This window comes from Andrographis paniculata, unplaced genomic scaffold, assembly GCF_009805555.1.
Source record: "Andrographis paniculata isolate CXL003 unplaced genomic scaffold, ASM980555v1 Contig12END, whole genome shotgun sequence".
Classification (NCBI taxonomy): domain Eukaryota; kingdom Viridiplantae; phylum Streptophyta; class Magnoliopsida; order Lamiales; family Acanthaceae; genus Andrographis; species Andrographis paniculata.
In genome coordinates this window covers 4,029,097-4,055,964 of record NW_026137402.1, presented here as the reverse complement: position 1 = coordinate 4,055,964, position 26,868 = coordinate 4,029,097, and the positions used below count along the sequence as shown (strand labels likewise).

Below are 26,868 nucleotides of genomic sequence, written 5' to 3'. Positions count from 1 at the left end.
TGTCTCTTTATCAATTTAATATTATATTAAAATATAATAGAAATAAAATATAAAAAATTAAAATAATTTTATTAAATATTATGCAATATAAAAATAATAATATTTATATTATATTTTATAAATTATAAAAATATTTTTAATATTAAATAAAAGATCGCTAAAAGAAAAAAATAAATACTTATTCAAGTACAAAGTGAAGGAGTAAATTTTTTTCAAAGAAAAATACTAAATTGAGTGTACAATCCGTTAACCAATAGCATCCCTGGCGCACAAATTAATAAAAAACAAAAAATGCTGAGATAAATCTAACCGATGGGGGCCCACATGAGCGAATTCAAATTATATAGCCGTTTAGCTAGCTACAGCTCTACAACCCTACATTATTATCATTCTACTTTCTTCTTGCTTTCCTTAATCTCTCTCTCTCTCTCTCTCTCTCTCTCTCTCTCTCTACAATTCAAAATTCCACAGCGCCATCTGATATCAATTCTCATCTCATCTCACCACACTTGTTCAAATTCCTTCTTTAACTCTGCACTCTACTTCGAGATACAGAGACAGAGGGCGCAATGTCAAACTAGATTCATTCAAGAAGAGAGTGAAGAATCAACCAAGCCTTGAAATTTAAAGAATACAGTACAAGAAGAAGAAGGTTAGAGTTCATGTTTTGGTTCAAGATTTTTGTCGCAGATTCGTAGTTTAATTCCATCCGAAGAGAAGATTTCAAGATCTCGCGTTGCCGGAGTTCTTCTCCTCGACAGGTGGGGCTTTATTACCAATTTCTTCAAGAAATCGAGAAACCTTCATTTCGACATTGTATTTTTCAACTCATCTATCTCGCTGTTTCACTTCCTTTTCAAAATTATCGACGACTGTCCTTTCTCTCAAAGCTCAGGATGTTGAGGGATTTCAAATTCCTGCGACGCAATTCCGGGAAGAGCAGCAATGCGGAGGAGGCGGAGAACGTGCCGATAAACCCTAGCGATTCTTCGACTCCCTACATAGCCACAGATCCCTCCCGCCCCCCCTTGAATGCAATTCAAGAGCCGTCTCGAATCCCTAGAGCAATTCCAGAACCTTCCAAGAAAGTAGATCCAGCTCCTCTTGTTAAGCCCAAGCGGAAGTACTCAGATACTTCGATGGGGCTCCGAACTCCGGAGAAGCAAGGAATTTCGAAAAACCGATTCAGTTGGGGTCACAGGACTGAGTATCCGCCGGCTAATGCTGCTGCTGCGGATGCCAAGGAGGAAGGAAGAGTAGCTTCAGTCACCAACACTCCAACTTCCAACAGAATGGGGAGCAGAGCTAATCAGGCTTATTCTGAGTGCAATTCGACGCAAAGCACGCCGTCGAAGAGTGTAAACAAGCCCCCGAATCCAGGACTTTGTTTAGCTAGTGGTTCCAGAACTGTTCCCAGTGGAGGTGGTTCTCGGATGCCTAACTATGCCGCACTCTCTAAAGGAGCTTCCAGCTCTGGTAATCCCTCCATTGTTGTCAATACTGTTGAGGTTCCGTATTTCGAACTCAAGGAAGATCCATCGTTCTGGTTAGAACACAATGTGCAAGTAAGCTATTATTGTTGTCATTGTGTGTGAACTGTGTTTGCAACCTCCCTTGGTTCATAACAAATAGAAGCTAATAATTTAACTCTATATTTCAGGTCTTGATTCGAATTCGACCTCTGAATAACATGGAGAAAAGCAGTTTTGGATATAATAGGTGCTTGAAGCAGGAGAGTCCACACAGTCTCACTTGGATTGGGCATCCGGAGACCCGGTTTATGTTTGATCATGTAGCGTGTGAAGCTATAGACCAGGTTGGTTAACATACATTTGTAATGGCTGATTTCGTAATGAGACGAAGAGATTGACTATTGCTTTGGTGTTTTCAGGATACACTTTTTAGGATGGTTGGTTTGCCCATGGTGGAGAATTGCTTGTCTGGATATAATAGCTGTATGTTTGCCTATGGTCAGGTAATAAATAAAACTTACGCGACCTTAAATGTGCTTGTATTATTATGCATTATATATATATATTTTCGATCTAGTGTTTTGCATACTAAGATTTGATTGATAATTAGACCGGTAGTGGGAAGACATACACAATGCTTGGTGAGATTGAAGAGCTGGAAGTGAAACCCAGTTCGAATCGTGGGATGACCCCTCGCATATTTGAGTTCTTGTTTGCAAGGATTAGAGCGGTAACTTTGCTTCTCTTTGCTTCCATACACACTGTTTTTTGATACACATAATTAGCCTGTCACTGTCTCTTCCAGGAAGAGGAAAGCCGAAGAGATGAGCGGCTGAAGTACTATTGCAAATGCTCTTTTCTGGAGATCTATAACGAACAAATTACTGATCTTCTTGAACCTTCAGCCACAAATTTGATGGTAAAGCACACTCTTAGATACTTCTCAATACTCCAGCATCGCTGCATTCTCTCATAAGATTTTGTTTCTAATACCAGTTGCGGGAGGACATGCAAAAGGGTGTGTATGTTGAAGATCTGTCAGAATTCGAGGTTCACTCAGTGGGGGATATTGTCCAGCTCCTAACTCAGGTAAAATACGCTCGAGATTTTCTTTTTATGGCTTACAAAATCTTCAAGTATGCATGTCACTAAGTAGTATTATATACTTTGGTTTGCGCTACAGGGTTCCTCGAATAGGAAAGTTGCTGCAACAAATATGAACAGAGAAAGCAGCCGTTCGCACAGCGTTTTTACATGTGTAATCGAAAGTAGGTGGGAGAAGGATTCCACCACTAACTTCCGCTTTGCCAGGCTCAACCTTGTTGACCTTGCTGGCTCTGAAAGGTGCCTGATCGTACATGTAAAATTGGCCTCTGATAAAATGATTCACATTCTTATTTAACTGCATCATCCCTATCATCCAACAGGCAAAAAACTTCGGGTGCTGAGGGGGAACGCCTGAAAGAAGCTGCAAATATTAATAAATCTTTGTCGACTCTAGGGTACTAAGCTCACCATACATTTCTACTATTTCTTTCTTTTCCTCTTCGCTTGTGGGAGTTAACATTTCCTCATTCTTTTTGCAGCCATGTAATCATGGTCTTGGTGGATGTAGCAAATGGAAAACCAAGGCATGTTCCTTACAGAGATTCAAGGCTGACATTTCTGCTTCAGGTGCATCATTAATTTGTGCTTCATCTATTATCCAAAGTGCTTTCCATTGTCTGCTGTGTTGTTATTTGATAATGAAATGAAATACAGGATTCTCTGGGTGGAAACTCGAAGACAGTGATAGTAGCTAACATCAGCCCATCTATCTGGTATGTAATATTTTCATGTTTGAACTGTCTTTTTTGTTCTTATCTGTTGGAAAAGCATTGGATTAAGAGAGCATGTCTTTGCTTTCATTTACTGTGTCTTTGGTGTACAGTTCTGCAGCAGAAACATTGAACACTTTGAAGTTTGCTCAACGTGCGAAACTGATTCAGAACAATGTGAGCTCATTTGTTTTCTCACTGAAAGTTTAGTCAGTTAGCCATTATAAATCCATTGTTCTTCATGATCTGTTTAATGAGTTATTATGCATTTTTAGGCTGTCATTAATGAAGATTCTTCTGGAGATATTGTTGCATTAAAACGTCAGATACAACTGTTGAAGGTCTGGATTAGCTCCGTATGGTTTTAACTTTAATAACTTGTCTTCATTTTTGAAGCAAATATGCGATGTTGGTTGTGGCAGGAGGAGCTTTCTGCCATCAAACGAGAAAAGGTATTCCGATCACTGTCATTTGAACGACCTGCGATTACAGACACAAGAAACAAAGGCTTTGACGATTGCAATGAAAGAACATTTGAAGAGGATCAACCCCTTGTGTTTGGAAAAGAACATCATGGAGTTGTCAGAGTGTCCAGTAAACAGGTAATGAACGGTGCTCTATGTTTTTTAACATCCCTTTTGGTAGAACAATGCTTGTCCTTTTCAGAATGTTGAACATGTAAAGCACTAAATATTAGTTGAAGGATTTTTGTTGCATTTTTGTTGTATTTTTCTTTTTTATTCCAGTTAAAGTCATTGGAAACAACCGTTGCTGGCTCCTTGCGGAGAGAGCAGATGGCAGAATCTACAATTAAACAACTTGAAGCTGAAATTGAGCACTTGAATCGTCTGGTATTCTTTATCCTTGTTCCATCTGTTTTTTTCTATTTTAAATAATAATAGTAAAAAAAATGAGCATTTCAAGAATCTGTGTTTTCTAACTCCCTGGAATGCTGATGAAGTCTAAAAACAATGTTGCTTCTCAGGTTAGTCAGAGAGAGGAGGACACCAGGTGCACAAAAATGATGCTGAAGTTTAGAGAAGACAAAATTCAGAGAATGGAGGCTGTACTTGGTGGTACGATGTCAGCAGATGCTTATTTGCTGAAAGAAAATAGTGCACTTACAGAAGAGATTGAGCTCTTGAGAGCAAGAATTGAGAAGAATCCTGAAGTGACACGCTTTGCCCTTGAAAACATCAGGCTTTTAGAGCAAGTCCGGAGGTACATTTTTCTAAAACACAAGTCAACCTGAAGCTGATCTGTTACTGCCATGTACGGGCTTTTGAATTTGCAAAATTTTCATGTTGGAACCTTGTAGGTTTCAAGATATGTATGATGATGGGGAAAGAGACTTGTTGCTGAATGAAATATCGGAATTGCGAAAACAGGTAGCGTAACCACTTCCTTCTTGTGAATGGCTTACCGATCTGTTTTGAGCTCTATTCCTATGGCCTTCTCCAACAATGCCTTGATAGTTTGATGCTTACTGTTGACAGCTTATTGTCGTCCTCGATGGAAATTCAAAGCATCCTCCTAATCAGCACGAGGCAAAGGGGGTATATAATGACTTTTATTTTCCGGTTCAGTTCATGTTTTACATATCTTCCAGTTCTTTATATGATTTATATATCTTGTTTCAATTTTGATGCAGAGTCGTTCAAATCATGAAGAATTCCACAATAGTTCATTTCATAAGGAGGTTTGATATCTTTTCTCTGATCTTAAGCCTATGGTTAAGATATGCTGGTACAGATGATCTTTAATATGCTTTTTGTTTTGTAGCAGTTGACGAAAGCTCTTTCTGAGTTAGAGGAGAGTAAGAACAAATTAAGTTGTTGTCTGGAAGACAATGCAAAGCTCAGGCGGTGAGATTTTGGACTTATTTGCACCTTCTTATATTCGTTTCCTCGCTTCCATGCAATTTCATGTTTGGTGTTTGTTGTCTTGGTAATCTTCTGCAGGGAATTAAAGGAGCTGCGCGATGCCTCGTTAAGTGCTGTTGCATCTGCAAATCAGGATCATGATTGCAGTGCAGAAGTTATAAAGGAGTCTATAGTGGAAGTTCCCTCTTTCAGTAATCCAGAAAAAATGGCTATCCCACAGGAGGACAGAGGAGCAGCATATGGAGATCATAAGACCAAAAATCTCCCAAAGCATGCAGAAGAGATCATGGATTTACAGCTGGAGCTCGATATCCTCAAAGTTATTCTTCAGGAAGAGAAGACATATCGTGCTGAAGCTGAGGAAATGGTGAATTCTGTTAACAGGGAACTTCAGTTGTCCAAAGAAAAGATTATGGATATAACCAAACAGCATGAGAAAGTCCAGGAAGAGCTCAGAAACACAAAGCTGATTTTTGAGGCTCTTGAGTCTCAACATATTCAAGCAATTAATGAAATAGAAGATCTCAAGAACTCCAAAGATCGATTTGAAGGATTGCTGAACGAGAAGGAGCTGGAAATTTCGAAGCTAAAGGAGCAAAGCGATCTCTCTTTATGTAGAACTTTGGCGAGTCAGGACTCTCCTTTGGAAGCAAAGTTGAAGAAGATGCACGATTCTCTTGAAAAAGCCAAGAAACTGAACAAGCAGTATCAAGATGAACTTGTCTTGCAAGTATCAGCTGATGAAGAATTGGAGGAAGCTCGCAGACAGGTCGAGGCTGAAACTGCACAGGTCATTGTTTGCTTGCAGGAAGAGCTCTCTGCTCTTCAGCAGGAAGTTCTCGATAGTAACATGAAGGAGACAGGCACAAGAGACAGGTTGACGCAAGTGGAAACTCAAATGACTGTAATGGAGGAAAGTTTACGTGCAAGAACTGAAGAAAATGCAGAGCTAGCTGCAATTCTTGAAGAGAAAGATAGGGAGTTAAAGAAGATGATGGAAGAATGTGATTCGATAGCCACTGAAATTGAAGCTATTCTCACTGGCGGGCATGAGGCTGTTGAAGATACTGCAGACCAAACTGATGCCGGTTCTGATTCAGCTACTCACAATCAATGCCGGATATCTGAACCATTTGAAAGGATGAGAAAGTATGTTTTCGAAAAGGAGGTATTGATAGAAGAACTGAATCGATGCCTGAAGGATGCAGTAGATGGGAAGAATGATATGGAGTGCATGCTGAGGTCTTTGAGAGGGGCGGCTTTGGCCATGACTGAGACACACCAACTGGAGTGCACAGAAAAGGAGAATGAAATCATCCTTTTAAAGTCTGAGTTAGATGACAAGATATCCACCATTAAAGAACTTCAGTGCTTAAATCAGCATGGACAGGATGAACTCAAAAAGGCATCAACTTGTGCTACAGCAGCTTTTGTGATTGTGAACCGATTGTGGGAGTTGAATGCTACCAATCAGGGATCTTTGCATGATAAGGAAGTTCAGATTCATGAGTTAAGTGAAATTATTATGGATAAAGATACAACTCTCCAGAATCAGGCTCCGATGATTGAAGAAGTAAATAAGAAGATTGATTCTCTCCAAATGAAACTAGCAGCATCGGAGGAATATTGCACTAAATTAAGAATGGAGTTGGCTGAGGAGCACGAACAATTTGAAAAGAATGAGGAGAGCAACATACTAGAAGCCAAAGAAAGACTGAAGGAGTTGCATTCTGGAGTCTCAACATTGAAGTCTTTCATGGCGGCCGAGCATGCAAAACAGCATGGTGATTTTGAGACATGTGTCTCTACCAATGACGAGCGCGAATTAGGGGTTTGCATACTTCTCTTTTTGGAGTTCTTTCATATGTAGTTTGTTGCTATACTTTTTATGATCAATCGATGGTTTTATGGACAATTGAGTTTAAGTTTAATGTTGTTGCAGACAGGTAGCAAACCAGCAAAAGACTTAAATGAGACAGCCTCGTGGAGGAGCATTGGGGATGTGAAAATGAAAGACTCGATTAAAAATGATATCAATTCGGTATCTGAGAGTACCACCATCGAGGGTGCTAATGGTAGAGATGCTGATATAATTCTTTTGAAGAAAGAGATTGAATGTGCTCTCGGGAGCTTGCAATTCTTGCAAGCTGAGACGACTACTCTACAAGCGGAGAAAGAAGAGATCTTGGCATCCGAGAAATGCAGTCGCCAGGGCATCAGGTCCTTGATCAAGCAGGCAGTTTTTCTCCAAGATTCCATGGTTAATTTTGAACGTACATTGGAGCTCAAAGTCAATGCTATGGATGTCAAGATGAACAAACTTGAAGAAATAGTTCAAGAATCTTTAGATTCCTGGTCTCATCAAACAGAGGTAGGATGTTATGTTAACTTGCTTTTGACCTATCTATTTTACGCTCATAGTGATCTTTTTCCTACCTCATTTACCCTTATTACCGAGGATTGACGGGCGGATATTCTTTCGTGCTCATCATTTTTGGCAGCTCCTTGAAGATGAACTTGATGCTGCTAAAGTGGTGGCTTCCCAGAAAATCATCGAAGCATCGTGTGTCTTTGAGAAATTTGAGGAAGCTCAAGACACAATGAAGGAAGCAGACATTATGGTTAACGAATTGCTAAAAGCTAACGAAGACTTGAAGCTTAGCATTCAGGAATTGAAAGCAAAAGAAAAAAACTTGACTCGTGAGAGAGAACAACTTGCAAAAGAAGTTGAAAGCTTGAAGCTCTCAAGTGAATTGAACGAGCAGAATTACGTGAAGCTGGAGAAGCAGTACGACACCGATCTTGTCTCCATGAAGAGCATGCTGTCAGAACTAGAAGATGTTCTGTCGGAGTTCCAGATCACTTCTTGCGAAGAATGGAAGTCTATTTCATCTGATTTCCTAAGTGTAAAGTCCCACGTTCATAATTCAACCGCGTCGATCAAGGCCATGCTCGAAGAGATCTGGTCGGAGATTATTGTCAAGGATTGCGCCGTGTCCGTCTTACATCTCTGTCACATGGGAATTCTCTTGGAAACTGCAAATGGATTGAATGCAGAAAATGGTCTTCTCCACCATGGATTATGTGAGTCAAGCTCAGTTATTTCCGAACTCCAGGGTCACAATTCGAGAACATGCAAAGAGCTTGAGATGTGCAGAGCTCTTAAGGGGAAGCTATTAGCTGATATCATGAAAGGTTTCAATCAAATCTCAAGTAAAGTCGATGAAGACGGCGAGATGACCCTCAAGCTCACCTCTTTCGAAAAGAAGGTGCAAGATTTATGTGTTCTTGAAGAGGCAATGCTGCAAAGGTCCAACGACATGGGATCTGAGCTCTCTGCGCTAATGAAGGAGCTCGATATCAGTAACAAGAATGCAATAGCATCTATACTGGATCAAGAGAGACTCCTGGAGCAGAAAGACGAATTGCTGCAGTTGCAGGAAGAGAATTTTGCCGTCGAATCATCTGCTAAAGATTTCGAATTGTTAGTCCTTTCGAGTGAACTCAGGCAGAAGTCTCTTCTGAAATGTGATTTAGAGAATTCCTACATTGCCACTTTCGAAAGCTTAAAACAGGATACAGTTTTCAAGAGCATAGAAGCTGATTCCATGGAGTTGATATTGCTTGACAAGGAATCTGATCTTCGAACTTCTCATGAGAAAATGCACTGCTTGCAGAATAATGCGTGTCTGCAGGAAAAAGAGTTATGCAAGCTCCGAGCCGAGCTGGAAAAGAAAGACGAAGAGCTCGAAAGACTAAGTTGCATTGAGAAGGAGAATGGAGCACTTCAGGATCGTCTGAACGACAGCATGATAGAGTGTCCTAGACTGAGAGAGAACATTTCAGTATTGGAGAATAGCATTGCCAAGTTAGAAGAGGATCTAAACTTGGCGAGCGTTAAAATCGAATCGCTCGAGCATTCTCGCGCTGTTGTCGAAGACGGTTTGTGCTCAACGACGCAGGATCTACAACGGAAACTGGATGATATGAATTCTTTGAAGGAGGAAAATATGTTACTGAGGAAACAACTTGGAGCTCATCAGGTACATGAGTATGAACACCTCAATGCACTAAACTCGAAGCTTTCGAGGAATGTTGATTTAGTCGAAAATGCTGACGTTGCAAGCTGCAACACAGTTAATCTGATTAAGGAAAAAATCACTGAGGTCGATAATAAGTTTCAGAAGATCGTCAATGAAATGGGGATAACTGATGAGATCTTGGAGCAGTTCGAACACCTAGGGAGTCTTGCTATGCAGTTGGAATCTGAAGTTTCGTCTCTTCGGATGGAGTTGTCGAGAAAGGATGAAGTTCTTAAAGGATTGTTATTCGATTTGAGTCTGCTGCAAGAGTCTGCATCGAATAGTAAAGATCAGAAAGACGAGATGGAAGAATTGACAGTGTCTTTAAGAGCATTAGAAAAAGATTTCGAATTGAAGTCGGTGGAATTGGAAAATGCCGTTGCTGATTGTCGAGCACTCGAAGCTAAGCTCCATGAACAGGAAGAAAGGGCGGCTTCTCTCGAATCATATCGTGGAAAAGATCACGAGACGATAGATTCACTAACCAGGAAGCATGCTGAGCTTTTAGCTGCTGCAGAAGAAGCCGCAGATGCAAGGGATTCCACGGCGAAGGAATTGGACGAAATGACGATCAAAACGAAGAACTTAGAGGCCGAGCTTTGTAAAATGGAAAATGCTCTTGCTCGAATGAACGCAATGACTGAATCACTGCAGAGCAAACTGGATGCAGTTGCCTCTCAGAGGGATGAATTGGATGGTGAAGTTCTTGCTTTGTCGGAGGAGCTCGAGATCGTACGAGCTCGAGCTGAAGAGAACGAATCACTTGTGGTAGAAGCTCAAGAGGTAGGTAGAAATATTCGTTTCGATTATATTCGTTATGCTCTAGAGATGGTCCTGATATGTCTCGACTTGTTTATACCAGGCGGCGGAATTTCAGAAAGTCTCAGCTGAAGAAAAAGAGGAGGAAGTGAAACTATTAGAACGGTCCATCGAAGAGCTCGAATGTACCATAAACGTACTCGAACAAAAGGTATATACACATTTGGAAAAAGCTTTACATGATCATAGTTTCATTAGATTCGATTCTTACCATTGCGGTATTTCCGTTGTCAAGGTCGACATTGTCAAAGGAGACGCAGAAAGACAACGATTGCAGAGAGAGGAACTCGAGTTGGAGCTTCTTAACGTCAAAGAACAAATGCAGAGCGTCGAAAACAACGATTCTGAGATGAAACGGTAAGATTGAATTCCGGTACTTTGTTTGTAAAGTCTTAGAATGTAATCTCTAATCATAAATGCTTCATTCTCAGAATTCTCGACGAAAAAGAGCGAAACTTGCAAGAATCACTTCAACGCGTACAGCTTCTCGAGAAGGAAATAGCTGCAAGAGATCTCGAGGTAACGCTATCGCGTTCTCTTCCCCGATTAGACGTTCATATTGTTTATCTTAACCTTTGTTCTTCAACAGATGTCACAATGTAAAGCTCATATTTGCGAACTAAATTTGCACGCTGAAGCTCAGGCTAACGAATACAAGCAAAAGGTGAGAGCTCTCTTTTATCGAAGCATTTGAAATTATATCGAATTCAAGCGTATTTACACATCGATCAATGCTTTCAATTTTCGAAACAGTTCAAGGCATTGGAAACTATGTTAGAGCAAGTCAAATACGAAGCTCCTGCCGCAACTTCATCGTCAAACAAGTTGGAAAGGAACGGTTCGAATTCGAAGCCTAGAGGCTCAGGATCGCCCTTCAAATGCATTGGGTTGGGATTAGCGCAGCAAATTAAATCCGAGAAGGACGAAGAACTCACCGCTGGCAGGCAACGGATCGAGGAGCTCGAGGTTCTCGCATGCAGCCGGCAAAAAGAGGTATGCGTAAAGCTTTCTGAGACGTACGTAAATTTTAGATATGCTTCGGCTGTATAATAACCGTGTCGTTTCTTCGAGCAGATATTCACTCTCAAGGCCCGATTGGCTGCCACCGAAAGCATGACACACGACGTGATTCGGGATTTGCTTGGCGTAAAACTGAACATGAAGAACTACGCTGTAAGTTCACGAATCGCGACCACGATTTTAGCCACGCGTTAAAACAAGTTTAACACGTCGACTTTCCCGTTTCCAGAACATGATTGACAATCAGCAGCTGCAGTCATTAGTCGAAGGGAATAAACAGCTCAACATCGAAGACGAAGTAAAGGTAGAAAGCTTTTTCCCCGATCTTGATCTCAACCGCTTCTCCAATTAATAATAATATTGTTTCCTCGGATTACTCTTACAGCAACAGGAAATCGCGAATCTGAAGCTGCAAATAAACGAGTTTGTTAAGGAGAAGAACGGGTAATAAGACGTTTGAAACTAATCCTCCGATTTCTCTCTAACTTGCATGACTTAAATTTCGAATATCGTTTCAGATGGTTAGAAGAAATCGAGAGAAAACAAAGTGAACTAATGGCTGCACACGTCGCGCTCGAAAGACTTCGCCACCAAGATAAACTACTCGCGACGGAAAATGAAATGTTAAAGGTCGAAAGAATCTTAATATATATAGTCTCTACGATTCTCCTAAATGTCGTTGTTTTCTTTATTTCATTCGACGGTTTTGTTTTCTCAGGTCGAGAACGCCAATCACAAGAAGAGAGTGATGGAGCTCGAGATCGAAGTCAAGAAACTCTGCGGCCAACAGAATATCCAACAACGAATCCATCATCACGCGAAAATAAAGGCAAGAATCGTCATACGATGAAAATAATAATACTTTATCTGTCATTTAAATCTGTATAGTGAAAGATAAATTTGGATGACAGTAAAAGTAATAATAATCGATATACTTTTCCATTGTAGGAAGAAAATAATTCATTGAGGCGTCAAAACGAGGATCTAAGCATTAAGCTACGTAAAACCGAGGCCATTCTTGGTCGAGTCAAGGATGAGCTGGCTCAGTTCCGCGCAGCGAATGGCCGGAATCCTTGCATTGATTTCGACGGGGAGCAGCAGTTGGACGAGAAGTTGAAGGTTAGTACAACACGGGGATCTTGTCCGAAAGAGACAAAACCGCGCGTATGGATTTCTAACTAACGGCTTCCTGTCTGAATCAGGAAACCGAAGAGGAGCGGCTGCAGTTAGCTCAAAAGCTACTCGGCCTTTGTACTAACGTACTAAAGGCTGCTGGCATTACAAAACCGGCTGCGACGATGTCTGATATAAGTCCGGCCATGGCTGAGGAAGCGCTCGAACACCTCAAGAATAAGGTTGTCGCTTTAGAAATGGAACTTGAAGACGTCAAGCTTAAGGTATCGAGGAAGTTGTAGAAAATCTTTGTCTGAATTTCTTGTTTCGCTTCTTGATTTTGGGTTTTTGTTGTCTTTGTGTTCTTCAGAATAGGATATCGGAGGAAAGAATCAGATTGTCTGAGCTGAGGCCGCAAACTTCTTTGTTGTCGCCAGAAATGAGCTCAAGAGGAGATGACGGCGACGGCGATCACCGGAGTCTTGGTCGACCGTCGCAAGCATTTCTCTCTGAGCTGGATCGATGAAAATGATCGCTGATCTGTTGTAGACACATATATATATATATATATATTTGTGTATGTACAGATGAAGAACAACCTACACAACAATGTTCGTTGTATGTATAAATGATTTTTTTGACAATGCAAGAGAAGTTCATCATCTTCGCCCACACGTTGTAATGAAAAATTCTGTATTGGTTGTGTTGCTGATTGATTGGCTAGCACGTGCTATATCATCAGTATATGGGGTAAAAATCAAAATTGGTCTATATATAAAATTAAAAGAAACAATTTTGATCTCATTTTGGTATTGTCCCATAATGATGCATATAATATATTGGTGAACTATCAATGGAAGAAATGTAAGTTTGTTATAACTAATTTGGCAGTGGGATGAATTAGATTGTTAGGGGATCATTTGGAGTGTGTAGCTTGATTATATCCATATACTCCTTCAATTGTTTTGATAATGAATCACGCTTGAATTAAAAACTCCAGACGTAAGTTTATACAGCTAAACTGGATTAACAATTGTTTGTACTGTATTCATTTTGTCACTGTACTCGCAGTCCGATATAAGAAAACAAAACACAACACACACTTAAATTATAATAATGATTGATCTCATGCCATAAGTTATCCACCCCTCAATTTATTAGTTAGTTTCTGGTAAAGAAAACAAAACACAACACACACTTAAATTATAAATAACCTTAAGTGATCATCAAATTACATTTTCATGCTGTGTTCTCTAATGCAAATCGAAATCGAACAAACAACACGGGAGGGGAGCAACGTACCAACACGGCCGTGTTGTTGTTCACATGGCGTAGACTATCTCTCCGCTGCTGTCCATGTCGAGCTCCGGATCACTCTCCAAGTCCTCGTCCATGTCGTCGTCGATGTCAAGACTCCCCGTCAGGCACTGGTTATGACTGTTCGATCCCGCCGGCGGGATCGTCGCCTCCGTTATTATCTGCATTATCTCCTCGTCGCTCTGCATCGGCTGGTCCGCCGGCTCTTCGAATTGGCTGTTGGCGCTGCTCTCGTCCATCAGATCCGCCGGAAGGTTCTTTTTGAACCACTCGTGGATCTTTATTTCCGGGATCGTTATTCTCTATATCGGACATAGCACGGAGTAGTCGAAGTTACGTAAAAATTACACGTGCCGCGGGTAATAAAGGTTTTTTTCTCAACATACCTTTGCCGGGTCAGCAACGAATATACGGGAAATCAAGTGACGACACTCCGGGGATATGTGGACGTAATCGGGGATCGAGTATTGGACGTTCAGGATTCGCTGGATCGTTTTCCGGAAGTTTTTGGGCTCTTCCGGATCCTCGAAGGGATACGCCCCGACCAACATTACGTATAGCGTTACTCCGCAGGACCAAACGTCGGCGATCTAGACAAGAAATGCGATAAAAATTTGTAGAATCGAGTCATATACTTCTTCTGTCCGCTTCTAAAGTTACATTTATCTTTTATACTTAACATTAAAAATATCTTTATATTTTCGTTTGATATAATAATTAAATTCAAAGTTAAACACTTAAAAAATATATATAATTTTTAGAGCCGGATGAAAAAAGTATAATATAAATATAATCTACGTACTCTCGAATCTATTTTCGAATAGAAACGGGATAGAATTACCTTCCCGTCGTATTCCTTCTTAAGCAACACTTCCGGGGCGATATATGCAGGCGTACCGACTGTCGACTTTGGTTGTGAGTGAAGCACCGAAGACTGAAACCGACAAGTACGTCACGCAAGGCACATTTGGAATGGAAAAAAATGATCGAAAACTAAAGCGTTCGAATTCGTTGTACCTTAGAGTACCCGAAGTCGCAAATTTTAAGACGGGGCGCGGGGCTTCCATCCAACAATGTGTTCTCCAGTTTCAAATCCCGGTGGCAGATTTGCTTCGAAATAGAAATAAAATGTTAGGAAAAGAGCGTCGGTCGCTAAAAAAATTTTGATCGATCGATTATTACCATCGCATGACAGTAGCTGACCCCCGAAATGAGCTGCTGGAAGAAAAACCTTGCCTGAAAAAACACGAATACATATTCGATGATTTGAATGTCTGGAAAATAGCGAGACGGTGGAAAAACGAGTAGTAGTACCTCATCCTCGCTGAATCGCCCTGCATTGCAAATCCGTTCGAAAAGCTCTCCACCGGATGCGTATTCCATCACGATCGCTAAATGCGTCGGCGTAAGTATAACCTACAATCATTGATACATATGCATATATATTGTTAAGGTTCAGAGTGCTGAGAAATGTCGAATGATTTCAAGAACAGATTATGACCTCCTTAAATCTGACAATGTTCGGATGGCGGAGCGATCTGTGGTTAATGATTTCGCGCTGCACGTTCTCGTCAATCTACACAATGCAAGAGTAATTACAGCACATAGGCGAATCATCGAAAGCCAAATTAGTGTAATGCATAATTCAATCGCGCATGTTTCAGACAGGCGACGAGAGATCAAACATATCCTTGAGTTGCATAATTCAATATAACAATTTCGACAGCGGCCGATAGATCAAACATAGCCCTGAGTTGCATAGTTCAATCACATACTTCAAGCAGGTAAGATCAAACATAGTCAAATATTGCCTCGAGTTGCAAAATTCAATCGAACAATTCAAGCAGGGTATGATAGATCATACAGAGCCTTGATTTGCATAATAATCAAACTTTTTCATAGCATAATTCAATCGAATATTTCACAGAGGAGGAGATGATAGATCAAACATAGTCTTGAGTTGCTTGATTCGATCGAACAGACAGAGATTAGACAGAGCTTTGAGCTGCATAATTCAATGGATATTTCAGAGAGGAGACGACAGTGACAGTTAGATAGAACAAACATAGCCTTGAATTGTACAATTCAATCGAATATTCCAGACAGAAGACGATAGATCGATCAAACAAAGATGAAGCAGCAGTAGAATTAAGTAAAGCTTCGAAGACTAGAACCACTACAAAAACATGAAAACCAAGTCGACAGAGCAAAACCAAAACCAGAACTAATGCACTCTTATTGCAGTCAGAGATCAAATTCGTGCAGAGCAGACGAACACGAAACGAAACTCGATGTTCAATCAATCGATATGCAAACAGTAGAAATTAGTTACGTACGTACCTTCTCGCCCCTCTCGATGTACTTAACAGCAACGAGTTCATTGGTCTGGCGATCTCTCATGAGACGAGCAACCCCAAAATTGCCGGAGCCAATGTCCTTAACGAGCTCATACCGATCGCTGTCGTGCATGATCGGCAAATCCATGCCCGCCGATCGATCCATGAGCAGCAAACTCGAAATCCCCAAAATACAAGGAAAGGAGGAAGGAAGGAAGCCCTGGAACCCCTCAACCAATCAATCAAGCTCAACTTCAAGCAGCTCCCATCCTGACCAGAGGTTCGGTGGAATCCAACAAACCAAACCTAATAAAAAAATCAAAACCACCAAAACCAGAATAAATTAAAATTCATCAAACAAAAAGGAGGGGGAAAAAGCTGCAGCAGCTTCACGTGGCGAGGAAACGAGTCACGAAGCAAAGACGCGATGAATGATATAATGAATTCAAGTTTTAGGTGAGCGAAGCAATCAATCAATCAAGCAAGCAAGGAAATGAGATTAGATCAGAAGATTTAGAGATAGACATGGATTGAATTGGGGGATTGGGCGCCCGTGAAGAAACCACCACCGCGATGAAACCACCACCCACCCACCCTACCTCCTCATCACCACAAACAACACGTCACCCACCAATTATTTGGCATTCAATTTGCGGCTGCAGACTGCACAGAAATAGCAAAAATGGCGTCCGTGGCGTCACTCACTCACTCCCACCCAACCCTCTCTCACTGTGATTACTTTATTGCGAGCGACAGAGAGAGAAATTGAGTAGGACGGTGCGCTCGTGAATCGAAGCTGCAGGCTCTGCGGAATTGAAAATTGACTGACACATGGCCATGGATTCTTTCCGAAAGGAGGTGGGTGGGGTGGGGTTTTCCCAAGCCTGAAGCAACATGGATGGGGGTGGGATGGGATCTTTCCATAATTGGACTTTGCCAGAGCAGCAGACCGCAGCAACAGAGCAGATGATCGATAATTCTCGTCTCGTCAATCGAGGAGGATGAGGGGATTTCAATTCATCGATAATTAATAGTGATAATTCTCTATCTTTAGTTTCCCCCAATTTCAGTTGAGCTCGCAATTACAAACCCTAATCTCATCTGAGTATTAATTAATTACTTCGCCATTTTCGACACTACACTTTTTCTTTTTATTGATGACACTACACTTTCTTCTTTTTCATCTTCTGACGTTGTGTTTGTTTTTATTTTTACATTATTCCCAATTCCAATTTGTGAATTGTGGTGGTCACAATTTTGCCTATTATATCAATTAATTTGTCTATATTTTTTACTTTCGTCAGTCTTATATAATAATAATAATAATAATAATTTTTTTAAAACATAATTATTTTTTAATTATATTTTAAATTTTATAATTTTTTTATCTTAATTAAATTATTTATTTATTTTAATTTTAAATTTAATTTATAATTATTTTTATTCGTATATTTCTTAGTTACCCAGTGCTCAAAGGGTGTGTTTGTTTGAAGGATTTTGGTGGATTTTCACTATTCATCTAATTTTTTCCCCCCAAAAATATCAAATCAAACACCTATTTTTCATTTTTTATATTATACTAAAAATTAATTTTACATTCAAAACATCACATCAAACCCTATTTATATCACATCATACAACTATTCAAATTCAAAATTTTTACTATTCAAATTCCAACTCAAAATCCAAACCCCCAAACAAACACACCCAAAATATATGCAACGGGGGAATATCTATTTTGTAATAGTAGTCTTTACATAAATATACAAAATTCTTATATTTCAATCATTATTTCAATAATATTATAATTAATTTTAGCTCGGTTAAAGATAAAATTGTTTATTCATCCATCTATTATACTACAAGGAGGAAATATATAAATCTGCGTTGTTTAATACTTTAATTTCAATTTATTATTATTACTATTATATTGAAAAACAAAATGTATTAATGATATAAAAAATTATATTGAATTATTTACTTTTTAATGAGTAAAGTATATATTCATCCATCCAGTATAATTTTGTCAGTTCTTTTCATTTCGGCCCTATAATTTGTTTCTTTAGAAATATTATTATACATTTTAATTATATTTAAAGATTTCATAATTTATAATTTTTAAAATTAATTAAATTATTTAGATATTTTAATTTTAATTTATAATTATTTTTATTATATCGTAATTATTTTTATTAATATACTGATTACACAATACCTAAAGCTTCATGCCAATTAAGGCGGACAAATTAATTTATATACTTCTTTCGTCCGGGTACAATGAACACAATTTTTATTTTTGTTGTTTCGTAACAATTGATATATATATATATATATATATTTTTAATAAAATTTACTAAATCAAAATATACTTAACAAATATAATTTAACTTAATTAATTATATAACATATAACATTATATATATTTTAAAACTCACTCAAAATTTTTCTATTAATATTTTTTTAAAAAAAATATTTTTATCTACATTCAAAAGTACATCTCTCTATAAAATTAATATATTTTAATTATAAATAATTATTTTTTAAGTACGGTTAATACTGGGCCTAGAGTTGAATTTAAATGCCCAATAAGATATGTCGGAAAACTAGCCCAGCCCATTTATTATCCGTTAGTCCAAATCTTCGACAGAAAAAGTCGATAGGTGGTTACCCGTCGGAGAGCCACCAGTTTCTCCTCCGCCGCCGCCGCGATTCTTCGCCTGAGCGATGCTTCTGAGCTTGAATTGCACCAATAGTCAAATAATAAGTCTTCAGGATAACAATTCCTGCTCCTTCCACCGCCGCCGATGTCGCATTTCCCTCGCCTCGGCACCGTACCTGAAAGTCGCCCTCTCAATCGCTGCATCTTCCTCGTCGGCGGGAGCATCAGTATCGCACAGAATAGAAGAGGAAAAGGAAAATGAATCTGATTTTTATAAATGGAAGCAGCACAGTTTTGACGAGCCGTTCGACCTGACCGAGTTGAAACGCTTTGAAACGCCGTCTGTGGAGGTGAAGGAGCTGGAGGAGCTGCCTGACCAGTGGCGGAGGTCCAGATTGGCGTGGCTGTGCAAGGAGCTTCCGGCGCACAGGTCAGGTACATTTATTCGTGTCCTCAATGCCCAGCGCAAGTGGATTAGGCAAGATGATTGCACTTATATCGCCGTCCATTGCATGCGGATTCGCGAAAACGAGTCCGCGTTTAGGGTGAGTTCTACATACCTCATGGATTTTTTCTCGGCTGATGATATTCATAACTATTTCTCCTGTCTTTGCACAATTTGTTGAACTAATCAAGTGGAAGAAGAGGTAGATTACTATGTCCATAACCTAATCTTATTCAATCTTAAATCCTGAATTACTTGAAATTGCTACTGCTTTTACAATTTTCTGGTATCATCGATGGCTTGTTTGAAGCTATTACCAAAGAATTTAATTGGATTCTCCATGAAATCCTTTAAGGAGAAAATCACACTCGTTAAAAGAAGAAATTTGGCTAGAAGTAGGACTGCTTTCCTCTTTCATTTACGTGTTTTTGTGTTTTTTCTTCCAATTTTGTTTTACATATATTGCTGATTGGAGTCCATTTTTTGGCAACTCAGATAGCTGTGCAACAATTCTTAGGTTACAAATTGATCCTAATATCAATCTTAGTCTCAAAGAATTGAATCACCAGATACTCTGCTTGATATAATCTCATCTACAATTGTAACAATCTACAATTTGCATTGTTTAGGTGTACAAATGGATGATGCACCAACGATGGTTCTGTTTCGATTTTGCACTTGCAACCAAATTAGCGGATTACATGGGTAAGGAGCGGAAACACTTGAAATGCCGTGAGATATTTGATGATATAATTAACCAAGGTCGAGTCCCTAATGAGTCCACATTTCATATTTTGATTGTTGCCTACCTTAGCTCATCTCCTTCGAGTTGCCTAGACGAAGCCTGCAGTATTTACAATAAAATGATCCATTTGGGCGGATACAAGCCTCGCCTGAGCTTGCACAACTCTCTTTTTAGGGCCCTCGTAGCGAAAACAGGACTATCTTCTAAACATCATCTGAGACAAGCTGAGTTCATCTTTCACAATCTGACTGCTTGTGGCCTTAAAGTACACAGTGATATTTACGGCGGGCTTATATGGCTGCATAGTTATCAAGACACAGTAGATAAAGAGAGAATTGCCGCATTAAGAACTGAGATGAAATCTGCCGGTTTTGGAGAGAGTACAGACATTCTTGTATCGGTTTTAAGGGCTTGTGCTAAGGGAGGTGATGTTACAGAAGCTGAAAGAACTTGGACAAAGATTCTTTCTTCGACCAAGAAGCCTCCAACTCAAGCCTATTTGTATCTAATGGACGTCTATTCGAGGGATGGAAAACCAGAGAAATCTTTGGAAATATTCAGGGAACTCCAAGGTCGTACCTCCTGCAATGTTGCGTTGTTTTACAGAATCATTCAGATACTGTGTAAAGCTCGGGAGATAAAACTTGCGGAGTCTGTCATGGTAGAGTTCGTCAACAGTGGAATGAAGCCCTTGACACAATCTTTTGTCGACATGATGAGTATGTATGCAGAACTAAATTTGCACGGTAAGGTGGAGATAACTTTCTTTCGGTGCCTAAAGCATTGCCATCCGAACGAGACTATTTACAATCTGTACTTGGATTCTTTGGTGCAAACCAACAATCTTGACAAGGCAGAAGAGATCTTCAACCAAATGTGCGCTGACGAGACAATTGGCGTCGATGCTAAGTCCTGCAACGCGATATTGCGGGGCTACCTTGCCGTTGGAAACAATGCTAAGGCGGAGACGGTACATAGTTTTATGCAAGAGAAGAAATATGAAGTCGAAGCTTCGTCAATGGAAAAGCTACAAAGCATTGCAACTGTAAACGATGAAGAAGTGAAAGAACCGGTAAGCTTAAAGCTCGGGAAAGAGCAGAGAGAGATCATTATCGGCTTACTTATGGGCGGACTGAGGATCGTAATCGAAGAGGAAAAGAAGAGTCATGCAGTCCATTTTGTATTCAGAGAAAATTGCGAAATCCATTCATCTCTGAAGAGACATATATACGACGAATTTCACGAGTGGTTCGCTTTTAAACTGCTGGTCGAAGATAAAATTCCTTCCCGGTTTTCAGCGATACCTCACCCTTGTTTCAAGTTCTACGGAGATCAATTCTGGCCGAAAGGTATCCCGGCAGTTCCAAACCTTATCCATCGGTGGCTGACTCCTCGGGTTATTGCGTATTGGTACATGTACGGGGGCTACAGGACATCTTCGGGAGATATACTGTTGAAGCTGAAATTCAGCAAAGACGATGTGCTGAGAATTGCAAAGACGATCAAATCTAAAGGGTTGAGTTGTCGCGTAAAGAAGAAGGGGACTGCTTTCTGGATGGGTTTTCTTGGCAGCGATGCGATGGGGCTGTGGGAACTTATCGAACCGTATGTACTTACAGATTTGAAAGAATTGTTGGAAGCAGGCACGATATCAACGAATGGAAGTTCAGGCACTGATGACGTTAACAGCAGTAATAGCCGGGACAGCGATGGCTATTCGTCAGATAATGTTGATGCATAGGTAGCTACCGTTAAATGACCTTTTCAACACGTCCTTCACATGTATATATTACATGTTCTTGTGACCACTGCATTGCGCTTGATATCTCTGTCTAATGCTGCTGCATTTATTCAGGTGCTCTTGTGGTTTTGTGTATCTATCTTTGGTCGGGATTTTCGTTGCGATTTTGCTCAAAAAGCGTTGAGAAGCTGAGGGAGATCCGGTGTTGATAAATGGTATGTTTAATTAGATCGTCTCTATCAAGTTTTAATAGATCAAAAAATTTATGTTTGTTTATGCATATGTTTTTAGACAAGGACTTATGGAATTCTAAAAATATTCTTACTTATGGAATTCTAAAAATTTGAGAATAGTAAAAAGTTAATAATTCACGTAATGATTTTAAAATGATACCAAAATTAAACAGAGCCAAATATTCTTGTATACCCTCAACAACTAAAACATGTTTCATCTTGTTTTCAATACCATATAATTTTACACTTTTCAATTAAAAAAAATGTCAATTTTATCTATAAAAAAAACCCCACATATAATCACCATTTCATTTAAAAAATAACAATCAAAACCCACAAACACAAATTAAAATACCCCCAAAATATATAATCACAACATTTTTATCACACCGCCTATTCAAGGTTAATATATTTAAATACCCTATTCAACAAAATTGGTTATAATTAAAGATGTATAAATTACAAATGCAAGACCTACACACACCTTAGTTGAAATTCCTCTTTGAGCATTCAATCTATTGCTCTACAAAAAGCTTTGAGGCTTCTCAAGATACCTTTCTCGACAGGTTCTTGAGGCCACACCCAACACATTTAAGGATCACAGTTCCAGTCGATGGATCTGGCTTTATGTCGAACTTCACACCAAGAAAATCTCTAATGTTTCGAAGGACTTCAATTCCATAGGGTGCAAGCTTCCCGACCCGAACCTTCGAAACATCTTGTGGGCACAATGCACACAGAAGGAACAATAATCCCTACAATCGAACACACAAACACAACAAAAAAAAAAAAATCATCTCACAATTACCACAAAAGAAGAAAAGAATATTACTATATTGCGTTGTTTATTAGCGCCGAACTATTATCTATCTCATTCAATGAAATGCAAGTGCTAAATATTGAATGTAAAATTATTTGTCATATAATAAATCAAAAAAATATATATTTGACATGACTTTTTGAGGGAAAAAACATGAATGAATAGTAAGAACCTAAGAAACCTATAAGCAAACACAACCTTGAGAGGTTTGTGGGGGTAAATAGAACACTCAATCATGTCTATTAAGCATGTATATGATTTGTGTTTGTATAATATTTTGTGAAAAAAATATCATATATTTTTACATAGAATCGTGAGAGTCGCACCATAAAAAAAGAAAGAAAAAACTCAAGATTGATTGAAGTTTTGGTTTCAGTTTCTTTACTATGCAATTCTTACATTTTTATGTAAAAATATATATTTATTTTCACAAAAGATCACATACAAACTACTGTTTCCCAAAAAACAAAAAAAATAAAAATAAAAATCCATAATTAAAACATAAAGTCAAACTTCAAGTAAACAAACTCCTAGGTAATTGTGCAAGTATCGAATCATGATGAACTTAATGAAATCGAAGAATAAAGTTGAGCTTGTGCAACACACCTGATGAGTTGAATCCACAACACCCCCTTGTTCAATCTCACCAAGAAGGTTCGATGCAATTTGTTCACCAATTTCCTCCGGGGGCCGTAAATCTTTCTTCTTATTCTCAACATCATCTTCGTCCTCTCCCTGAGCATACGAAACTGCTGTATCAGCAGAGATGTAGCAGCCTGATGTGGTCTCGGCAACTAATGAAATTCCATATCCCGGTGAGCTGCAATTGAAGCCAAATTCAATCATAAAATTGATACCTATCTGCAAAGCAGTTCGACAGAATTTTAATTTAACATAAAAAGCAACCCTAAAGAATAGGCATACTTTCCAGCTTGCGGTCCGGCTCTATGATTGGTGGATATGTAAACATCCGGAAGTAGCCGATTAAAAATACCACGAGCAGCATGTATCATTGTATTCTCGAATTGTACGGACACCTTAGTTGAAAAGGTCGTCCCTCTAATCCTCTTCACCATGCCTTCATCGGTCCATGTAATTGCCTGTCCCATAGAGTTCAAAAACATTTGTTACGGCATTGTCCAGCAAAGACGGAATTTTTATTTGTCGAGCATCTAAATGTTTACTTTCAAACTATCTTGAACGATTGGGATTGAGAGAACAACTTCTCCACCGCCCTCTGGAGGCACTCCCCGACTCTCTATTTTAAGGTGCAGCCCCTCCAAGGGTCCGCCAAACCTCTTCAGTAATGGCAATGTAGTCGATAAAAAAGTATCAACAGATGGGTCCTTGGAATCATTAGTAATACCTATGGGGTAGGCAGTCACCGTTTAGTAATAGAAACATCCAGAAACTAAGTATTCTTAAGTGCTGTAAGATTCAATCATGCTGCTGCAAAAACCTCAGGTGAACTACAAACTAAAATGTATAAAAGCTACAACTTCTATCTCTTTAAGTTGCTCGCATCGTAAATTCATCAAGAAAATCTAACAATAAACATTCCGGAATCAAAAAGACCACGACACCACAAAAATCTTCTCCATACGCTCGTTACTTCAAACATAATGTTACGTAATGCATTCTCAAACAAACTCTTTTTATGTGTGTTCTCAAGTAACTTTGTACTATTTATCAAAATATATCACATCAAATACTTATTTTTATATTTAAAACATTACATCAAATGTCAGCTCCATTTAGACAAAAGACATTTGCGAGTTTTGGAATTTTGGAAATTTGAAAATAGTAAAAGGTAAGCATTTCATGTGATATTTTGTAAGAAAAAAATTTGATGTGATATTTTGTAAGAAAAAAATGTATTTGAAGTGTTGTTTTTGAAAATTTGAATGGTACCAAAACCAATCTTTTTCTTTTTCTTTTTATCAAACTAACATCTCCAAAAGTCCCAAGACATATATAAACACAAATCAGCTTCGAACTAAACTCCAATCCTGATCTTCTTTTAATCTAAGTCCTACACAATTATCAGCCACCATATGTTGGCTTATACTTTTGGAACTTTCGACACTGTTTATCAAGAACAAACTTTTCAAAAATATATAGCATCACATATAACTTTTTACTATTTCCGAAATCTTATAAAAGTGCAAAGAATTTCAAAAATAATTTACATCTAAACGGAGCCAAATATATGTGTAAGCAGTGGTAGAAAAATACCTTTGAGCCTGATTGTGAGGGGTTTCTTCCCAAACAAAGCTAACACTGCCAATGGCTCCATGAAATACCCAATGGATCTGCTCGTGCCACAGTCATGAACGATATGCCTCCCGCCCATCACAATCCCCGGCTTGTACTTGAGCTTTGTGCCTGTACCGCGTATTAGAACCTCACACATTGCAATTATAGTTATCCTAGGGTTTACTACTTTACTAATTTGGTTAGGCAATTACCGGTTTCATTAATCTCAACGACGCAGTCGTCGGAGACTCTTTCGAGAAGGCGGAGGAGCGACACCTCGTATGGGCGGAGGCCAGGCCATGCGGTGTCGCTGCGTATGTCGTCGATAAGAATCGGCGTCGACGACAGCGTCGAGAGAAGAAGCCGTAGCCTTAGATTCTGGCTTCCTTTCAACCTCATGTACGGAACTTTCCCCATCCTTTAACTGCAATTTATTTGCTGCTAATTGCTCAACAGAAGGCACTCTGAAACCAATCAGCTAATTCAAAATCAATGCACGATTTCAGCAACCGAAACGATTTGATAAGCGTCTTCACGTATGGATCAGGCCAGCTATTGGACGATTTACAACGAAAACAGGACGAAAAAAAAAACAGGTAAATTCAGTCGAATAGTCGAATTGAAACAACATAACATAAATTCTCTCGATAGATTCTCAAATTGATCGTCCCTCTGATCCTCGAGAACTGAACTTACCATTGACGAAGGCGGCTGAAGAAGAAAGAAGTAGGAGAAGAATTGCCATTAGAGATTAGGGCTGGAGCTTGTTTTGATTCATTGGGCTTTTTGGGAGAGGGATTCGACCCATTTTAATACAACATAGTGTTTAATTACTTATTGGGCCACCGGCCCACATCCAGGGTTCACAATGTTTTTAAAATTAATAATAATAACAATAAGGAAAAAATAAAAAATATTCTAATAGAAAACAAAAATAATCAATTTTGATCGCATTATAAAAATTAATTTTTGATCCATTATTTTAATCATTTTTTTAATTATTTTTTATCAATACATATATAAAAATTAACGGCTGAAAAATACAGCTCTTTTTTTCATCTTTATCATTAATTCCAATTAATTAAATAAATTACAGAAAGGGTTTCGATCCATTTTCTAATTAATAAGCAAATCAACAATTTCATGAAGTTAAACTTACAGAAGAATTGGGTTCCATGATCCGCCATAGCTGCCTATTTCCTTTTTTTTTTTTTTTTTCCTATCTCACTCTATTTTTTAATAATAATTTTTTTTAATAATGAAATTAAAATTAATAATTTTTTTATAGTGAAAAAAATTAATTTTTTTAATTTTTATTGAGACTATTTTCTTTCATAAAAAAATTAAAAATTTATCTCACAGTATGTTCTATCTGTTGGCGATATTTTTCTACTTTGTTCGCGGAAGCCATAGTCATTTTATTTTGGGATAATGCACACAAATTGGAACACTATCATCCGTATTTCCGCGGAAAAGGAAAAAAATAAAAAATCATCGACTAGACTAGTTTATTCATTTATTTGCATTTTGGTTTATTTATAATATATGTATTTCACTTGTTTTATAAATAATGAGATTTCAAGTTTGTTGTTAATAAATTAATCAATATTTTATTTATTATTATTATGATTATTATTTTTTTTTAAGTTTTGTTATCACACGACCTCATTTTTATTAATTTCCGGCAATATAGCAATTTCGATGACACAAACAACTCTCCACCCAACTCTCCGGGGACAAATTATTAGATTCCGGCCTCACAACTCTCTAGTGAAGTAGATTCCGGTTCTAAAGTATATTTCTTTTGATATGTTAATATGTTAGTTTGGTTATATATTACTCCCTCCGTCCTAGATACCGTGTCTGCTACACCGTAGACACGGTACTTTACGAGATGTGTAATTAGTAGATAATTAAGAATGTATTAGTGAAAATAATTATCCTATAATATAAATAATTATAAATTAAGATTAAGATAACTAATTAGTTTAATTAAAATTAAAAAAAAAAAATTAAAAAATTTAAAATGAGATTAAAGTGTATAATCATTTTCCAAAAAAGGAAAATGATATGGTATGTGGGACGGACAGAAACGACAACGTGGACATAG

General features: G+C 38.5%; 4 protein-coding genes across 7 annotated transcripts; 2 read left to right on the top strand and 2 right to left on the bottom strand.

Annotated features, from left to right (window-relative positions):
- The first annotated feature begins 403 nt into the window (after positions 1-403).
- LOC127254643 (kinesin-like protein KIN-12D) lies at positions 404-12,951 on the top strand. 2 transcript variants are annotated; one of them, XM_051279864.1, is made up of 36 exons: positions 404-761; positions 896-1,565; positions 1,661-1,816; positions 1,892-1,975; positions 2,083-2,202; positions 2,278-2,391; positions 2,469-2,561; positions 2,656-2,816; positions 2,900-2,974; positions 3,059-3,146; positions 3,234-3,292; positions 3,403-3,466; positions 3,565-3,630; positions 3,712-3,891; positions 4,036-4,140; positions 4,275-4,510; positions 4,608-4,677; positions 4,786-4,845; positions 4,941-4,988; positions 5,072-5,154; positions 5,251-7,003; positions 7,115-7,543; positions 7,674-10,037; positions 10,117-10,224; positions 10,309-10,430; positions 10,505-10,592; positions 10,663-10,737; positions 10,827-11,066; positions 11,148-11,246; positions 11,323-11,397; positions 11,479-11,537; positions 11,612-11,723; positions 11,812-11,922; positions 12,042-12,212; positions 12,296-12,490; positions 12,577-12,951. In XM_051279864.1, the coding sequence occupies exons 2-36, from the start codon at positions 897-899 to the stop codon at positions 12,730-12,732; spliced, it is 8,688 nt and encodes a 2,895-aa protein (XP_051135821.1). In that variant the 5' UTR covers positions 404-761; position 896; the 3' UTR covers positions 12,733-12,951. The 2 variants fall into 2 exon arrangements, with proteins under 2 accessions (XP_051135821.1, XP_051135829.1); XM_051279872.1 differs by having other exon boundaries at positions 405-761; positions 5,075-5,154.
- Positions 12,952-13,389: 438 nt separating this feature from the next.
- LOC127254397 (serine/threonine-protein kinase SRK2E) lies at positions 13,390-16,854 on the bottom strand. 2 transcript variants are annotated; one of them, XM_051279490.1, is made up of 9 exons: positions 16,385-16,854; positions 15,864-16,165; positions 15,025-15,099; positions 14,838-14,939; positions 14,706-14,759; positions 14,541-14,633; positions 14,365-14,457; positions 13,910-14,113; positions 13,390-13,825 (listed from the first exon to the last, which is right to left on the bottom strand). In XM_051279490.1, the coding sequence occupies exons 2-9, from the start codon at positions 16,023-16,025 to the stop codon at positions 13,529-13,531; spliced, it is 1,080 nt and encodes a 359-aa protein (XP_051135447.1). In that variant the 5' UTR covers positions 16,026-16,165; positions 16,385-16,854; the 3' UTR covers positions 13,390-13,528. The 2 variants fall into 2 exon arrangements, with proteins under 2 accessions (XP_051135447.1, XP_051135453.1); XM_051279496.1 differs by having other exon boundaries at positions 16,459-16,474.
- Positions 16,855-18,496: 1,642 nt separating this feature from the next.
- LOC127254012 (pentatricopeptide repeat-containing protein At2g15820, chloroplastic) lies at positions 18,497-21,724 on the top strand. Its single transcript, XM_051278864.1, has 3 exons — positions 18,497-19,063; positions 19,593-21,449; positions 21,564-21,724. Exons 1-2 carry the CDS (start codon positions 18,584-18,586, stop codon positions 21,447-21,449), a joined length of 2,337 nt encoding a protein of 778 aa, XP_051134821.1. The 5' UTR covers positions 18,497-18,583; the 3' UTR covers positions 21,564-21,724.
- Positions 21,725-22,028: 304 nt separating this feature from the next.
- On the bottom strand, positions 22,029-25,509 carry LOC127254020 (probable RNA 3'-terminal phosphate cyclase-like protein). Of its 2 annotated transcripts, XM_051278883.1 has the most exons (7): positions 25,455-25,509; positions 24,971-25,310; positions 24,738-24,887; positions 23,687-23,868; positions 23,427-23,602; positions 23,109-23,322; positions 22,029-22,437 (listed from the first exon to the last, which is right to left on the bottom strand). In XM_051278883.1, the coding sequence occupies exons 2-7, from the start codon at positions 25,173-25,175 to the stop codon at positions 22,228-22,230; spliced, it is 1,137 nt and encodes a 378-aa protein (XP_051134840.1). In that variant the 5' UTR covers positions 25,176-25,310; positions 25,455-25,509; the 3' UTR covers positions 22,029-22,227. The 2 variants fall into 2 exon arrangements, with proteins under 2 accessions (XP_051134840.1, XP_051134833.1); XM_051278876.1 differs by lacking the exon at positions 25,455-25,509 and having other exon boundaries at positions 24,971-25,448.
- Positions 25,510-26,868: the final 1,359 nt, after the last annotated feature.

Excerpts from the sequence above, each read along its gene's own strand:
- LOC127254397 (XM_051279490.1), bottom strand. The coding sequence starts at position 16,025 with ATGGATCGATCGGCGGGCATGGATTTGCCGATCATGCACGACAGCGAT. Across the intron at positions 15,100-15,863 it reads ACATCGAGAGGGGCGAGAAG|ATTGACGAGAACGTGCAGCG; the intron begins GTACGTACGTAA and ends TGCATTGTGTAG. Across the intron at positions 14,760-14,837 it reads GGCGATTCAGCGAGGATGAG|GCAAGGTTTTTCTTCCAGCA; the intron begins GTACTACTACTC and ends GTGTTTTTTCAG.
- LOC127254643 (XM_051279864.1), top strand. The coding sequence starts at position 897 with ATGTTGAGGGATTTCAAATTCCTGCGACGCAATTCCGGGAAGAGCAGC. Across the intron at positions 1,976-2,082 it reads GTATGTTTGCCTATGGTCAG|ACCGGTAGTGGGAAGACATA; the intron begins GTAATAAATAAA and ends ATTGATAATTAG. Across the intron at positions 4,141-4,274 it reads TTGAGCACTTGAATCGTCTG|GTTAGTCAGAGAGAGGAGGA; the intron begins GTATTCTTTATC and ends GTTGCTTCTCAG.
- LOC127254012 (XM_051278864.1), top strand. The coding sequence starts at position 18,584 with ATGCTTCTGAGCTTGAATTGCACCAATAGTCAAATAATAAGTCTTCAG. Across the intron at positions 19,064-19,592 it reads AAAACGAGTCCGCGTTTAGG|GTGTACAAATGGATGATGCA; the intron begins GTGAGTTCTACA and ends TGCATTGTTTAG.
- LOC127254020 (XM_051278883.1), bottom strand. The coding sequence starts at position 25,175 with ATGGGGAAAGTTCCGTACATGAGGTTGAAAGGAAGCCAGAATCTAAGG. Across the intron at positions 24,888-24,970 it reads CGTTGAGATTAATGAAACCG|GCACAAAGCTCAAGTACAAG; the intron begins GTAATTGCCTAA and ends TACGCGGTACAG. Across the intron at positions 23,603-23,686 it reads TCGTTCAAGATAGTTTGAAA|GCAATTACATGGACCGATGA; the intron begins GTAAACATTTAG and ends TCTATGGGACAG.